At 59.1% G+C, this 15460-nt stretch overlaps 7 protein-coding genes across 7 annotated transcripts, besides 11 other annotated features; all 7 read right to left on the bottom strand.

The window, feature by feature from the left end:
- Window positions 1-2: 2 nt before the first annotated feature.
- TraAM80_08366 (uncharacterized protein) lies at window positions 3-950 on the bottom strand (the record flags this gene model as incomplete). Its single annotated transcript, XM_029385118.1, has 1 exon — window positions 3-950. A coding segment is annotated over one exon (948 nt), but the record flags the coding sequence as incomplete, so codon positions are not given.
- Window positions 951-1023: 73 nt separating this feature from the next.
- Window positions 1024-1049: a microsatellite.
- A 263-nt stretch (window positions 1050-1312) lies between these two features.
- Window positions 1313-1334: a microsatellite.
- Window positions 1335-1696: 362 nt separating this feature from the next.
- TraAM80_08365 (U3 small nucleolar RNA-associated protein 25) lies at window positions 1697-4255 on the bottom strand (the record flags this gene model as incomplete). Its single annotated transcript, XM_029385117.1, has 1 exon — window positions 1697-4255. The coding sequence occupies one exon, from the start codon at window positions 4253-4255 to the stop codon at window positions 1697-1699; it is 2559 nt and encodes an 852-aa protein (XP_029235028.1).
- Window positions 4256-4504: 249 nt separating this feature from the next.
- Window positions 4505-4537: a microsatellite.
- Window positions 4538-4707: 170 nt separating this feature from the next.
- On the bottom strand, window positions 4708-5214 carry TraAM80_08364 (uncharacterized protein; the record flags this gene model as incomplete). The annotated part of the gene is made up of 1 exon (XM_029385116.1): window positions 4708-5214. The coding sequence occupies one exon, from the start codon at window positions 5212-5214 to the stop codon at window positions 4708-4710; it is 507 nt and encodes a 168-aa protein (XP_029235027.1).
- A 434-nt stretch (window positions 5215-5648) lies between these two features.
- Window positions 5649-6608, bottom strand: TraAM80_08363 (uncharacterized protein; the record flags this gene model as incomplete). The annotated part of the gene is made up of 1 exon (XM_029385115.1): window positions 5649-6608. The coding sequence occupies one exon, from the start codon at window positions 6606-6608 to the stop codon at window positions 5649-5651; it is 960 nt and encodes a 319-aa protein (XP_029235026.1).
- Window positions 6609-6764: 156 nt separating this feature from the next.
- Window positions 6765-6817: a microsatellite.
- Window positions 6818-6854: 37 nt separating this feature from the next.
- Window positions 6855-6882: a microsatellite.
- Window positions 6883-7096: 214 nt separating this feature from the next.
- Window positions 7097-7160: a microsatellite.
- Window positions 7161-7253: 93 nt separating this feature from the next.
- Window positions 7254-7289: a microsatellite.
- Window positions 7290-7393: 104 nt separating this feature from the next.
- Window positions 7394-7423: a microsatellite.
- A 40-nt stretch (window positions 7424-7463) lies between these two features.
- Window positions 7464-7501: a microsatellite.
- A 35-nt stretch (window positions 7502-7536) lies between these two features.
- On the bottom strand, window positions 7537-9045 carry TraAM80_08362 (uncharacterized protein; the record flags this gene model as incomplete). The annotated part of the gene is made up of 1 exon (XM_029385114.1): window positions 7537-9045. One exon carries the CDS (start codon window positions 9043-9045, stop codon window positions 7537-7539), a length of 1509 nt encoding a protein of 502 aa, XP_029235025.1.
- A 314-nt stretch (window positions 9046-9359) lies between these two features.
- TraAM80_08361 (uncharacterized protein) lies at window positions 9360-12443 on the bottom strand (the record flags this gene model as incomplete). Its single annotated transcript, XM_029385113.1, has 1 exon — window positions 9360-12443. The coding sequence occupies one exon, from the start codon at window positions 12441-12443 to the stop codon at window positions 9360-9362; it is 3084 nt and encodes a 1027-aa protein (XP_029235024.1).
- Window positions 12444-12687: 244 nt separating this feature from the next.
- Window positions 12688-12714: a microsatellite.
- Window positions 12715-12759: 45 nt separating this feature from the next.
- Window positions 12760-14733, bottom strand: TraAM80_08360 (uncharacterized protein; the record flags this gene model as incomplete). Its single annotated transcript, XM_029385112.1, has 1 exon — window positions 12760-14733. The coding sequence occupies one exon, from the start codon at window positions 14731-14733 to the stop codon at window positions 12760-12762; it is 1974 nt and encodes a 657-aa protein (XP_029235023.1).
- Window positions 14734-14932: 199 nt separating this feature from the next.
- Window positions 14933-14961: a microsatellite.
- Between the last annotated feature and the right edge of the window lie 499 nt (window positions 14962-15460).

The following is a 15460-nucleotide window of genomic DNA, read 5'->3' as shown; positions in this document are numbered from 1 at the left end:
GATATCTTCCGCAGCATGGCGTTGTTTGCTGTCTCCTGTTGCCGCGTCATGTTGTATCGCTGCAGGGCGGCGAGGTCCGGCATCACAGGAATGGCGGAGATCTCGGGGGCCACCTGCAGCGGCGGGGCATGCACCTGCGCTTGTCGTGCTGGCGCTGGTGCCGGCACGGACGGGGAGGGGGACGGGGTCGTTTCCGGCGCCCGTGCCCCGTTCACGATGGCCTGCATCATCATCATGCTGTCGTGCTGCATACGATCGTTGCGTTCCTTCTCCTTCTCCAGAAGATTTTCCAGCCGCTCCACCTTCTCTTGAAGCTGCCGCTGCATCTGCAGCTGCCCCTCGTACGCCGCCGTCTCAACCTGCTGTGGCTGCGGTTGTTGTTGTTGTTGTTGTTGAGGCGGGGTCTCATTCTTCACCGCAGCGTGTCGCTTGCGCATGTGGGACTGCAGGGACTCCTTCTTCGCGTAGACGTCGCCGCACTGCGAGCACACGTACGACTGCGCTCCCCTCGCCACCGCTGCTGACATCCCCCCACCCGCGGTGTTGGCGTACTCGTACGCCAACAGAGTGCGTCGCTGCGCCTTCACCTCCTTGCGCAGGATGACGTTCTCCTCGTGCAGCCGCTCCCGCTCTGCCTCTGCTGCGTCGCGTCGGTGCTGCATCTCCTGCAGCCGCTCTGTCAGCCGCACGTTAATCTTCGCCAGACACTCCTGCGAGCACACGATGTACTGAATCACCAGCTGGCAGAGTGTGAAGAGGTGCAGGATGTGCTCCGGGGTGAACATCGCCGCCTCGTCGCGGGTGACGCGGGCAAAGGCGAGATTCTCCACAATGCGCTGTAGGGTGTCCACGTTTGTGTCCTTCACCAGCCGTTGCAGGTCAATCGCCACCAGCACCCCCCAGTCCAGCCGCTCCGTGCCCTGCACAAACTCAAACGCCGAGGCCGCCATGTGCGTGAACCCCTGAGTAGAGTAATACAGATATCTACAAATAAGCCTCTCTCCCTCTCTAACTGGCAGTGCCTGTGATGTGTGTGTGTGTGTGTGTGTAGGAAAGGACGAAGACAAACTTCCTGCCTTCTCTTGCAAGGCACACAACCCCCTTACCTGCACACAACCTGCCACGGATGGATGCCACGCAATGCTGTTCCTCTTTAAGGTGTGTATGGCCGCATTGGCAAAGGTGAAACGAAAAGCCCCCCCCACCACCACCAAAAAAAAAAAAGAGGAAAAAAGTGATGTGCAGTCATTACACTCCCGGAGTCTCAGGGACATGCCCACATGGAAACAGAGAAAGGAAGAACATGTGTGACATATATATATATATATATATATGTCAACGGATGCCAGTGCCCAGCATCCGCGCGTAGAGAAGAGATATACAAGTCCTTTACACGCACATTAATAAGAGGGCAACGTTATGCTTGATGCCTCAGTTCCAGATGCCTTAGACACCCACAGACTCAGCTGGCCCATGCACCACCCACCCCTTCTACTATCCGGCTCCACGGTCTTTTTGGTCCTTTTATACCCGTAAGCAATGCCATGTACGCACAGTACAAATACGGGTATATTTGGTCTCCACTTTAACCGCTATTAACACACACAGACAGCTACTTTGCCTCCTTTCGCATGTATATATATCCTGCAGCCCCCCTGTTTCTTTTCTCCCACGCTTGCATGGCGATGACAGTGGATCAGTTCGTCACAAAGGAGAAGGCGTCCGCCTCACGCTCGAGCAACTGCCGCATTCGTCGCGTGCCAACAAGCCGTTGAAGCTCGTGCGTGTCAAACCGGCAGAAGAGCGTCAGCGCAAAGGCGTTTGGCGAGGTGACAACAAGACGGCCAACCAATGAGGCGTAAAACGCCGGGAAAAGCGGCGGGCTGTAGAAAACCATCACCTCCGCCAGCTTCACAAAGTAGCGCTTGAAGAAGTAAAAGCGCTCCGTCACAAGCAGCAGCGGCCGCTCGAGGTCGGTGAACTGCCCCAGCGCCTTCCGCTGCTGCGGCAGTGAGGTGTACTCGCAGATGGCGGCAAAGGAGTCCCGGTGCTCGCGAATCAGGTAGTTGCGCAGCCGCACAAAGTCAAAGTAGGACGGCACAAAGACGATCGTGCGCACGTCCCGCTCGACGAGGGGGCTGATTTTCGTCACGTACACCTCTCGGGTGAAAAAGTCGAAGCGGGCGTCGTCGCATGTCTCCGGCGCAGGGCCCGGGTCAAAGCGCAGGAAGTGCTGCCGCACCGGCACCATCACCTGCGACAGCACCCCCGCCTCCTCGCGGTGCTGCAGCAGCACCCGGCCGGAGTTGTTCACGCCCAGGCGAAATGTCGCAAGGAGGCTCGCGTTCGTCAAATCGCTGGACATAATTGTCTGGCGGTGGCGACCACTGTGCCCCGCGAGCGCCCACGCGTAGACCCGCCGCAGGTCAGAAAGGCCGTGGGTGGTGTCCTTCGGCCGCTTGTTTAGCAGCCGCAGCACTTCAGACACGTGCTGCCAGTTCTGCATGAGCAGCACGTGGGCCTCGTCCATAATGCAGACTTCAATGGAGGCAAGCGACACCAGCACGTCACCGCTGCGCTCCAACCGGCGCCGCAGGCCAAGCGGGGAGCAGAGGATCAGATCGCTGTTCAGCGGGTGAGCGTAGACCCGCACCCGGCTCGGCTCCAGACGAACTCCGACACAAAACGCGTCGTCAATGTTGCCGGCAAACTGCCGCTGGTAGTCGCGTGGACGGCGCTTGAAGGTGGGATCCGCCGCCTCCGCCAGCTCGGTGAAGTCCTCGTTGAACATGGAGAGCTTGGCGCAATCCTCCGCCGACGCTCGCAGCAGCTTCACAAGCGTCGTCATGTAGCGGTGGGCAATGTTGCGCATGGGCAGCATTATAATAATCCGCGTCTTGCCAAAGCCACGGTCGCGAAACTCATACTCATCCTCGTCTTCCTGCTCCTCTGCCTCCTCGCTACTCTTCTTGCTGCCGTCCGTCCTCCGCCGGCCCTGCCTTTGCTTGTGCCTCCGCCGACGCTCCTGCAGCAGGGCGTCGTGCGCTAGCACGACGGATCGCGCCTTAAACCAGTGGTTGAGGGCATGGAGGAGGTAGATCTCACGCCGGGTGTCCGCGTTTTCCCATGAGCGGCAGCAATCCATCACATCCGGGTACCCCTGCAGCAGATCGAGCAGACCACGCTCCTCCACCGTCATCGGACCACGGGATTCCGCGGTGCAGTACTCCTGCCACTTTGTCCACAACATCTCATGCATGTACGGCGGCCGCTGCGGGTAATGCTTACCAAGCACAAACGGTGCGTGCAGAAAGTGGCGCACAGCATGGGCAGAGGCTGCCACGGCGATGTCGGAAACATTACCATCCTCCCCCTTCTTGCCGTCACCCGGGTGCGAGCGGCGGCAGTAGTGCGACCCCTGGAATTGCATGGGCGTCGTGTCAATACCGCCGTGCTTGTCCTGGTGATACTTCACAAACCACGGGTCGTTGGGCACCACAACGTGCCGCAGCGCCGCAGCGCCCGTTGTGCCGGGGCGGAACTGCGGCAGGAGTTGCACCGTCTCCTCCATCCGCTGCTTCCACTGCATTTCCCCCGCCGTCGCGGCATCGTCGTCAGCGCCACTTCCCGCCACAACGCTGTCGTCGTCCTCGTACTCGTCCTCCTTCCCGACATCCTCCTCTTCCTCGTCGTCCTCATTCTCTTCTTCTCCCTCCTCCACCTCCTCGTAGTCCCCACCCTCATCATCATCGTCAGACATTTCATCTAGCGGCACGTCCTCCTCTTCCTCTTCCTCTTCTTCTTCTTCCTCTTCTTCTTCCGACAGGTACGCTCTCCAATCCTCCCCCTCGCTCAGTTGCTCCACCACAGCCGTGGCGTCCCTGTCGCCCCCTGCTTGGGCGTCGCCGTTCGACCCGCCGCCGGCGCCATTGTCTCCGCGGCGGCGTTTCGTGCCGCTGTTGACCGCAGCAGCGCCAATCAGGCGCCGTAGTCGCAGCAGCGACTGTTCCTGCCGGCACGCCTCCGTCTCCGAGTCGGTAGAGACCGCGTCGTTATTGTCGTCGTTGTCCCCCTCGCTGCTGCTAATGGCAGCGAGCGCCTCCGCCTCCCGCTTGGCGGCGTAGTAGTCTACACGCTCGTTGTGCTTGGCACGCCGCTCCTCCTTTGAGGCACCTTTCGTGCCGCGACGGCGGCGCGAGACACTGCGCTTCTGCTTCGCCTTCAACCGCTTAAAGAAGCCACCCGCCTTGCCCATTTTCTTTGTTTTTATTCTCTTTGACGCGTACGCAGGCCACACCCTCGGCACACTCACCCCCCAGAGAAAACACAAACGCAAACAAACACGCCTCCCCTTGAGGCTCCCCCGCGGCTGCTGCGGAAGCGTGTGCGGCGTGCAGGAGAAGAGATGAGGACGGTAGGAGGGCGCAGAGGTATGCGGGGGAGGAGCACAGTCACAACGGACCACACGCACGAGGTATGTGCGTCGAAGGAGAAATACAGAGATACAGAAAAAAACAAAACAAAACAAAACAATAACCGGACCTCGTCGTGGGCTCCCGCAGTACACCACCACCACCCGCCCGCCATGCAAAACAACAACACCACTGCAACAGCTGCAAAATAGGAAACTGTATAAAATACGTATGCAGTGTGCCCGGAAAAGTCCTCCACGGGAAGGGAAGAACAAGGAGGGCAGTTGCATTAACCTCACGCAGTCTGCGCCACCACCGCGCGGTAGGCCTCAGCTGCCTCCATCGCTCGTTTCTGCGCCTGCACGACCTGCACACAGGCGTTCACCACCTCACGGAAGCGTTGCTGGCACTCACGCAGCCCCACCGAGGGAGCGGACGCAAACCAATGCGCCGAATCGTTTTCGCCGCCATCTGCCATGCTCACCACAGCGAACTCGTAATACTCTTGGCTCTGCTCCTCCTCCTTTTTCGTAGCTGTCTCCTCCGCTGCGGTGGCAAGACAGACGAGACCCAGCTGTGGGCGCAGCGCCCCCGCCTTCGTCGGGACGGCCTCCAAGCCGAGGATGAGGCCCGCACGGTCCATCTCCCGCTGCACATCACTGTAGAGAAAGTGTGCCGCCTGCAGGGAGCCGTGAAGGCGTGCACGGCATCGCTCCAGCTCCGCGACAGCCTCCATTGCCGTGTCAAAGAGAGAATCCAGTCGCTCCTCACGGTGAGGCGGGAACGACGCCGTCTCGCTCATGTATTCACAAGCCCTACTACTAGTAACGATAACGCACACACGCGCGCTCATATACACACACGACATAGTCAAACCAAACCAACAGTTAAAAAATAAATAAATTAAATTACAGTATGGCAGCGCGGGGCCTGCACCCAGGCGGGGGTTTGGGAATCAAACCCTGTGGGCACTGCAGTTCATTTGAAGGGGCGGGGTGGGGCTACAGGCCCTCCTCCTCCTCGCACAAGAAGTACACACCCTCCTCGTACTTACCTTTTTTCTCTTTCCTTTCTTGTTGTTTTGTATGCGTCGTCTGTGTGCTGCTGTACACTACCCCAGCCCTCCCTAACCATTCACTTCCTCTCCGATAGGACCTCTAATGGCAATGCGGGGAAACAATCGCGGCGGTGGTGGTGGGAAGAAGCTACCCCCCTCCCCCCCCTCCCCTCCACGTGCTAGTCGTCACCGCGGAACACCACATACTCCTCCCTCTTGCTGCCGATCTGCACCGTCCCTGGCGGCGTTGTCGCGTTCACCGCAAGCGACCCCTCGCCTTGCGGCAGCAGCTGCTGAGCCTCGCTGAGGGCGTTGAGGGCGTCAATCGGGTTGCAGCGGCACTGAAGCTTAACTCGCACCGTCAGCGTCCCCTGATTCCCGAGCGCGTCCCACAACTGCTGCTTCGGCACCGTCAGCGTCTGCACGCCGGGGGTTCCCTTCATGTCAAGCTTCGCAATGCAGGCGCCGCTGCCGTCGAGCAGCTCGATGCTGTGCGGCGGCACCTCCTGCTTGCGGCAGAAGAGGAAGAAGACGAGGTCTTTGATGTTGTCGACGGTGTACGGGCCCACGGCGTCGATGGCGCCGAACTCCTTTTTGATCTCCAGCCGCATGACGAAGTTGGCGCCCCCGGCCGAGAACCCCTGCGAGGAGTACGGGTTCAGCATCTGCGTGAAGAGGTGCGGCACCATCCAGATCACCTGCAACACGTTGGGTTGCGGCGTCCTGCTCACCGTCAGGCAGTCATCGTCGAAAACGAATTTCACCAGCAGCACATCGTCAGCGCTGATAAACTCAAGAATGTCGGGACGGCAACACGTGTTCCAGTGGCCGCATCGTTTCGTGTTGGAGGGGATGGTGTGGGCCGTCTGCTGCCGCATCACCTCACCCTGGCTGTTCGAGAAGTAGTAAGAGTACTTGGGGATGCCCGTCGCCTTGTAATGTATGTACAGCCCAGTGTTGCCGCTTATGTCAATCGTCATGTGGAGGTGAAACTTGACCATGGTGAAGGCCACCACGTTCGTGCTGTCTAGCACGGTGTCAAGCCTGAAGCTGGAGAAGCCCGGCAGCCGCCACACGAAGCTGCGGCCCCCAGCATCTGTGGCTGCCATCTCCCCATGTCGCTTCTTAAAAAAACCCATTCACCGTTTGCCTCCCCTACACTCTTGCATGCAAAGACACGCCCACGTTTACGCGTATACACTCACACGTACGTGGAGGAGGAATAATATATATATTAAAAAAAGAAGAGACGCGAAAATGGGCAGCACTCAGAAGCACAGACGGCTGCCTCGTCCCCCGCCCCAGCGGCGGCGCCAGACAGAGCGAACAGAACCAGCGACCAGCACCACGCGTGTACGTGCGTGGGGGATGATGCGCAAACGTAAAGGGAAGGAGGGAGGGAGGGAGGGAGGGGGCTCAGCTGGAGATGCGTATTGGTGTCTATTTTATCCCCTGCTGCGTGGAGCCCCAGACCCCAAGCGGCTGTGCACTTCTTTTCTTTTTAGTTTTTGCTTTGGGTCCCTCCTCCCCACCTGCGTGCCTTCCCCGTGCTGCGGTGCAGCAGGCAAAATCAAAACAAAAACCGAGGCGCCCGTCTCCACCCACATGCGAAGAAACGGGGAAAAGCAAAACAAAAAATTACAAAACACACAATAATAATAAAAAACAAACAAACAAACAACCAACAACAACGAACGTTTGAGAAGCAGAGCAAACACACACGCACACGCAGTAAAGAAGGAAAGAACGGGCGTCGTCCTCATTAGAACCGATCGCACCCCCGTAACAAGCAAACACACAACAACACACTGACAAACAAAATGAAAACGCAAATGATAGCTGATCAATATATAAATGCATCAAAGCAAAATAATTGATATCATTCGTGGTGGGAGTATTCGTCCTTTTTTTTTTGTTATTGTTGAAACAATAAAAAAAAAAAAACAACAACAAACTCCTCATTTTATTGTCCTGGTACATGCCGCACACATAGTTATATATATATATATATATACATACACGTATTAATATAAAGGAAACAAAAAAAAAAAATTGCAGCTGCGCACTTCAGACTGGAACGGCACAACGCTGGTGGGCGTGAATGGCGGCGAAGTTGTCATCGCTGGCCATCAATGCCGCGTGCAGATCTGGGAAGGAAGCCGCAAGTCTGTCCGGCAGCTCCGCGAAACCGACGAAGAGGGTGTGCACGACCTCCGAGACGACGCGGAGCACGCACGTCAGGGAGAACAGAAAGATGAGGAACACAATGACCTCCAGAGCCACAGAACGAACGGAGCACGCCAGCACCGCAGCCACGACGCCGGCAAGACCCACCTCCAGCACCCGCAGCGTGGTGCTCACGAGGGCGTCATTAAAGGCAGCGGAACAGGCGCACTTCTGCCATAGTCGCCACGTACGCCTGGCGGAGGCCACGTAGCCGCAGCCGTACAGAGCGACCTGCACGTAGACGTAGAAGTTGCAGTAGGCGACAAGGCAGCCAAGCAGGCTCAGCACGCAGACCAGGCAGCAGTCAATGAACTCGCTGCCAGTGTTTAAGCTCAGACGACAGACCCAGCCCAGCAAACTCACCACCGTGTTCAGCAGAGCTCCGAGGCAGACGGAGCCGAAACTGGTCGTCGTGGCTCGCTTAAACGACGCCCACGTTGGAGCATGCGGCAGGTTCTCGCTGCTGGCGAAGTACCGCGTCCCCACAACCCCCCCCGTGGTAACACGCGACACGCCCGAGACGAGGTTTGCGACCCACACGATGGAAAAGACGGAGGTCGCCGCAAGGCCGCCATCCATCCACGCAAGGTCACCGCGCTGCATGCGTTTGGCGGCGGCGTGCAAAACCAACACGCCCCACAGCAGGTGCCCGAAAAAGGCAATCATCAGCAGAGCGGGGATGCAAAGCAGAGCGGGAAATTGCTGCATGACGGCGGACGCGGCGGCGAGAAGTTGGGCAGAGAATGCAATGCGACTCCGCACAGCGCACAGCCAGCAGACCTGCAGTAACCCCATCAACGCCAGAGTGGCACCGATGGGCACGATTGCCTGATCAAAGGCCACGACCGAAAGTAGCAGCAGCACGGCTGAGAAAAGGAGGGCACTCAGCACGATGGCAGCAGTCGGTGCGAGCTCCAAGAGCAGCACTACCACCGCCGTGCAGACCCCGGCAGTGGAAACTCCCATAGCAAACCCAACGAAGACCTGGGCTGTTGTGACGCGGCCGAGGACATCCGCCCCCAACTGCTCCACGAGCTGTTGGAGACTTTCGGTGAGCTCACCGGTAAGCGCAAACGTCATACCCCAGGCCGCACTCACACCAACGACGAGAAGAAAGGTGACCAACGCCCACGTGTCTTGCCACCCACATTGTTGCTGCTGCAGTCGCCACGTAGACCCATTGACATCACTTTTTGCGTCCTTGTCCACCTCCTCCGCGCAGTATTTCTTGTGTTCCCCTTGCACTGCCGCAGCGACGAGGTTCTCCTCCTCCTCCTTCACCTCAACCTCAGCAGCAGCAGCAGCAGCAGCAGCACGGCTGCCCTCCGGCACAGGCGCCAGTTGGCTCATGCTGCGTCACACCCCTGGCACAAGCCACGCTGTTGACTACGTCGTACGGAGACCGTGATGCCAATATACACCTGCTGCGAGCGGAACGAATCTGCCCAACTTAACAAACAAATACACACACAAAGAAAAAAAAAATGAAAAAGAATGAAATAACATCAGCAATATCCAGCGCTTCTCCGGCATGTTTATTGTTGACATCAGTGCTCCCACCACGTTGCAGGCCATAACCCAAAACACATGCACATACACACAGGCAGACAGAGTGAGGGGAAGGGATGCAGCGAGAGAGAGGTAGAGCATGTGGGAGGGCCGCATTAGCTCTGCTGCAGCTCCCACGTTACCTGCGCTCGACTCACCTCTTCGCAGACGGCGTCTGCACATTTCCGGGCACTTCGATCGCGGCGTCTCACAAACAAGTAGCGGTCAACATACATTTTCTGGTAACGCCACTCCGCAGACTCCAAAAACGACGTGGTTGCCCGGCGATAAATCGGCTCCGGCTCCGGCAGCCCAGAGTCATGTTGCTGGCGCTGTTTCCACATAAGCCGCCGCTCATACTGCTGGGCGTAGCCTGGAAGCTCGGCACACTTTTTTGTGAAGACAGTCTCCGGTGCTCGCTGCGGGGGGGCGCCACGCATGTCACCACCCGCCAAGCCCCACCTCACTGGCGCCCCAACCGTGACGGAGCTGACGTTGGGTGTCCTGTGAGAAGCCCGCGGCATCGACAGCGGGAGACGTACCACAGCAAAAGAGTGTGCGCCGCAGCTCTGCGATTTCCGTCGTGTGAGCATCGCCGCCCACGGACGATCTCGGAGGTGCGGCGGAGTGCCGGACGGTCCACCGGTCATGTCAACGCACCACGCGGTGGATCGGCCCCGCTGCACTGCACCAGCGGGTTTCAGAACGTTCGCGCAGGGCACAATATTTTCCTTATCATCGTCCCCGTTCTCCGCGGCGGCGGCAGTGAAAACAACAGCCTCCGCCGCAAACAACCGCCCCTGAGCGTCCGCTCCTTTTTTTTCTTCTTCTTCTTCCCCATCCTTCCCTTCGCTGGTGTCTTTGCTTGCCTCGCACGCCGCGTCCGCCGCCACGACGGCTGCTTCCTGCCACAGGGCCCACGTACGGTAGCGGTTTAGCTCGTCCCACCTCACCTCGTTGCGCGCGAGCAACTCATGCCGCTCCACGTGCCGCCGGTGCCGCATCTCCACGTGCACAAGACGACGAACGGCGGTGTTGCACGGAGGCAGGTCGATGCTCCAGTCAAAGTCAATGGTGTCAAGGTCCCAATGCGGGGTAAACGCCCGCTTCTCCTCCTCGTCGCTTGCCAAACTGTCGTACTTCAGCCGGTGCGTCTCCACGGCGGACTGAGCACGCCCACCGTGACGCCTCCGTGCCAGTCGCTCTGGCGGGCGCAGCGCCTTCTTACGGGTGGAGTCCACTAGCCGCGGCGAGTCAGTTTCATTGGACCGTCGCGCCGCATCCTGCTCCCGCGAGGTAATCTCCTCAACGGAGACGGGGACACCTGCCTCGTCCCCCTTCGCACCTCCACTCGCCCGCGAAGCTCCCGACAAGAGCGATGGCCCCGTGCACGTTGTGCTCTTCGATGAGCCGCCGTCAGACTGACGGGGCGACAACACCTCGCCCTGCTGCAGTTCAGTGGCTTGGAAGCAAGATAGCGCCTCACGTGGACGCTGTGACTCTAAATACGCATCACAGACCTGCACGGAGATGCTTCGCAAAAAAGACGTCTGCACAGATTTGCTACAACATGAAGAGATAGGGCTGCCAGCAACAACTGCCCCGCTCGCTCCGTCTCCACCTTCCTTTGCAACTGCCGCGGACTTTCCCTCAGCGGCTACAGCCATACGCCATTCGCCGGCCGGTATTGGACGCCTGACAGAGCCACGTTGCCGCCAGCGACCCCCCGTCAACTGTGATCCCTCCGTCGATGCCGAAGACTGAACGTGCACCACCGGCTCAGGCTCAGTGCATACTTCTCCTTCAGTCTGCGTTGCCTTTACTCTAAGCAGCTTCCGCGGCGTCTGTGTCGCCTTTTCATTCCACGCGGAGGCACCTTCAGTAGCCGTCATCAACACGGAGGGCAAAGGAACATTGAAAGGACTCCCAGGTCTCGCCACACGTTCCGCCTCACGCTCCAACAACATTTCGGCGCCTCGGTCTATCGCCTCCATCAGATCAGTGAACTTCTCTTCCTCATCCCGCTCGGTGGCACGCCGCCGGGCTGCCTCTTCCTCCTCTACTCTACGGCTCTCGCGCTGGACGTGGGCCCGTGCGGATGCCGCAGACGCAGCCTGCACCGCAATGCGCCTCTTCTTCTCGCGCACAGCAGCCTCCCTGGCGCTGCGGTTCCGTGCGCGCCCAATACCGTCGGCGGCACGAAGAGCCTCGTCCTCAAGTGCGTGCCTGGTTGCGGCCTCCTCCTCCGCCAGCACTACGAGCTGCCCCGCCACGCGTTCCGCCTCACGCTCCAACAACATTTCGGCATAAGTGCTCGTCGTTATGGGGTGCAGCGTAGCGTCATTAGGAACTGTCCCTAATGCTTGGTTGCCGTCGTTGATGTCGTCTATTGAATCGCTGCTTTCACTTGGACTTGTGAGGCTGCGCCTTTCCTTCCGCTCCTCACCTCTAAAGGCAGCAATAAGGTCGTTTACAGCGCGTCCCTGACGCTGCAGTCCCAACTGCCTCCAGTGTGTCAGTAAAGTATGGCACTTTTCGTAGTGGGATGCGAGAAGATGGTAGGCGGCTCTACGCCACTGCAGCCACCTCGTCGCGATCTCACCTGCCGGACTCCCCTCAAGGGAAGAAAAGGAGACAAGCGTGGCGGAAGTTAACGTAGAAGAGACGCTCGATATTGCCATTCCCTGCTGCCGTCGCGGCGACAACGAGCTCGAGGAGGCGGAGGATGAGGATGACGACGACAGCAGCGTGGATAAGCTGGAGCTCAGCAATGAACTGGCGACACTCGACGACCGCGATGGTTGACGCCGCAGCAACGGCCTTAAAACGCGACCTTGTGCAGCAACCACCACGGCACCTTTGCGCCTCGCCTGTATGGGATGCGGTAACGCTGAGGGTGATGACAGGGTGGATGTGGCAGGGGTCTTCGTGCGGCAAGTACCTGCCGCTCGTGGCTCTTCCCTTGCCCCCGGGCCGCCGTTCGGTCCACGCCAGACGGACGGCCATGGCCTCTGCTGTGATGCACTGCTACGCGTCGCTGACTGTGCCTGGTGGAAACTGAGCGGGCCAGTGCCGTGAGGACGTGGGAGGCGTGCGCTGGCGCGGCGTTGCATGTGGCGCAGATGGTACTCAACACCGTCCAGATGACGGTTCACCCGTGTCACGTAGGCGCTGGGGGAATCGACGCTCCGTTGCTCCATCGCCTGCCCGCAGCGGCTTCCCGTCCCTCGGCTGCACCCCCAATCTGCTGCCAGCAACGCAGGCGTGTATCTCTCGGTGAGGTGGGAGAAGATGCAAGCCGCACAACGCAAAGCAGAAGGAAAAGAAAGAAAAAATCAGTATACATACATACGTCGAGATAAATATAAAGATGGAGAGCGAAAGACACGCCCAATTGAGTAAATACCTTCAAACAAGTCCGCTCGCGGACCGCACGGAGTGTAAACAAACAAACACACACACACACACACAAAGAAGCGGGTGCGGTCGGTAGTTACCCTCAGGCGACTGCCCCTCTCACCGCAGCAATTTCTCTATGCTCCGAAGTCTTGCAAGGATTTCCACGGGGTTCTGGTCGTCGACTGGCATCACCTCCACCTCGCCCATGGCCGCCTCAAGTTCCACGAGCTTCTCCACCGTCAAGGGGGGCTTTTCAGCCTTCACTGCACGCAACGGCTGTGGCGTGCCGTCGTCATCGTCACTGCTACTTTCCTCGTTCCACGATGAGCTTCTGGTGGCACGAGGGCGCTTTCGGTCACGACGCTGCTGCTGCCGCTGTAGCGCCCTAACAGGTTTGCGTCCGCGTCTGCGACGCGGTTGAGTGTCAGGGCTGCCGCTGCTGCTACCGGTTAATCCCGACGAAGAGGAGGCCGATGATGATGACGACGATGAAGAGGAGGAGGAGAAAGAAAAAGAAGGGGATGGGAGTGCATGGCGCTTCCGCGGTGCGGCTGCACACGAGACATTCTTGTGCTTCAGCTTTGCAACGTGCTCTTGTAGAAGTGTCGGCTCATCCCCCGCCTGCTTCTCCGCCACACCTTTCCTATTCCTTCGACCTCGTTCCGCTCTGACCTGCTCGGGGACTTCCGCCTCTCCGCGCGTCTTCTTTTCACCAGGTCGCTTCTTCTGCCCTGTTGGCAGCGGCTTATCACCCTTTTGCTTTGCCTTCGGCGGGGCGCACTCCCGGCCGATGATGGAGCAGTCCCAGTGCTCCGGCATGGGGTCAGGCTTCTCCGGCACAATGCACCAGTTGTCGCACAGGTCGCAGCACATCCAGTACGTTACCTCCTTCTCCGCCTGCAGCTTCTTTCGCCCCCTTCGCGGTGTCGCCGCGGTGCCATTCCTCGCCGCCTTCTTATTCTTCTTGAACGAAGCGGCGACATCGGCATTGGCATTGGCATTGGCATTGGCATCGGGGGTGGCAGCCGGCCCGCGCCGCAGCGTCAAGCGCCGCGTTGTCGCCGTGCCGGCGGGGGGCTCTACGTGTGCGGGCGCTGTTGTCTCCTGTGCGCCCGACCGGCGAATGAGCCGCAGCACGCGCTTGGTCTCACCGGCGTCGTGTCCTTCGCCGCGTCCCGCCGCCGCGGTGCTGCAGCCGCTGTCTACCGGCAGCTGGTCCGCCTCTCGTCGAGGTGGGAACATCCACGCCAGCTCCGCTTCCGTGCGAGGCGGAAATCGTGTGCAGCTGTCCCCGCCCTCGGCAACACCGATAGAGCACCCATTCGCCGCCGCAGCCTCCTCTTCCTCATCGGCCTGCGCCTCCCGCGCCGCGCGGAAGCCAACAGAGACGAGCTCCTGACACGCCGCCACTAGCGGACTCCCGCCGCCGTTGTAAAGCTCGCAGTTGGAGCGCATGAGGGTCAAGAGCACCTTCAGCCCCGCGTAGTCCTCCACCTCGCCCTCCCACACGCTGCAATAGATGGAGGCGACGCACACGGGCCGACGCACCCGGCGGTAGTACAGCGGCGCCTCCCGCTCCGTGACCGGAAGCAGGAAGTCGGCCGCAGCCTTTCCGGCGCACCAGACCTCGTCCACGGCGCGAACTAATCCTCGCCGTCGCCTCGACTCACGGCGACTCAGTTTATCCAATTCCAATTCATCCGCCTCCGACACCTGAAAAAACAACACCTCGTCCATCAGCCGCTGCACACGGATGGACTCGTAGTACATCGCCACTCCACGCTCCCACCGCCGCGCCGCCGCGGCAGCACTGTCCTCCTCCCTGTCGTCTGCCCTGCGCATCCCGCCGCATCGATCTCCGTCACTTCCCCCGCCTCGCTTCGCAGCGGCGCCAATGAAGATGTCACGCCAGTGTTCTGCCCGCCACTGCCGCATGAGGGCTGTCAGTCGCGTGGAAAACTCCCGTCGGTCAGACACGGTAGACAGCTTCTCAGCAAAAAGCATGTGAAACGTGTGAGTGACATCAGCAGCCATGAATTGGCCCCACAACGTGGAGGGCCCCGGCCTACTTTGGAGGGAGCGGGCAGCCATCTCGTGTGACGCAAGAAGAGCAAAAGCGAGGGAGAGCGAGACAGCAAGCAAAAAGCAGTGCCAGTGTGCGCTGCGACCAAAACTTGCCGCCCTCGCTTTCTCTCTTTTTCTGTCTGTCCGTTTCTCTTTGCAGCCCTCACTAACGTCGCGTTTCCTGAGTTGCCCTTCCTCTTATCCTTCAGTTTTTGTTTCACCTTCTGTGGGGTGTGGGGGTGGTGAGGTGGGGTGTCTTTTACTTCAAGCAGAAGGAGGTGGAATGTGTGTGTGTGGGTGGCGGTGTTGGCAGAAAACAGGTGTGGTGGTGTTGGCAGAAAACAGGTGTGGCGGTGAAGGGGAGAGTTACACACGAGACCACAGTGGAGGAGACGTCGCGACCGTAAATGCCTGTTATTCACCTATTACTACTCCTAACAACAAGGGAACTAAAAACCCAAAGCCACCGGACGTGGAAGACGCGTCGAAAATAGAAAAAAAGATCAAATACAAAAAAAGACTCTTGGCCTAAAATAATTATCACCTTCTTTATACACACACCAATACACTATATATATATATTCCTACGTGGGTCACCATTGGTTCCCTGTGCGACTCAGGCCGAATTGACGGTGACAAACTTCAGCAGCTCCTCCTCAACGCAGGATACGTCTGCCGCAAGGTCGCGGGGCGTCATTGTCTTTGTCTCTGCCACTGTCAGTGCGGCGTTCAGGGCAGGGTGAACGGCGACCTG

This window comes from Trypanosoma rangeli, assembly GCF_003719475.1.
Source record: "Trypanosoma rangeli strain AM80 chromosome Unknown Tra_15.4_contig_00405, whole genome shotgun sequence".
Taxonomy (NCBI): domain Eukaryota; phylum Euglenozoa; class Kinetoplastea; order Trypanosomatida; family Trypanosomatidae; genus Trypanosoma; species Trypanosoma rangeli.
Note: the sequence above shows the minus strand (reverse complement) of the source record. Positions and strands in the feature narration are given on the sequence as shown.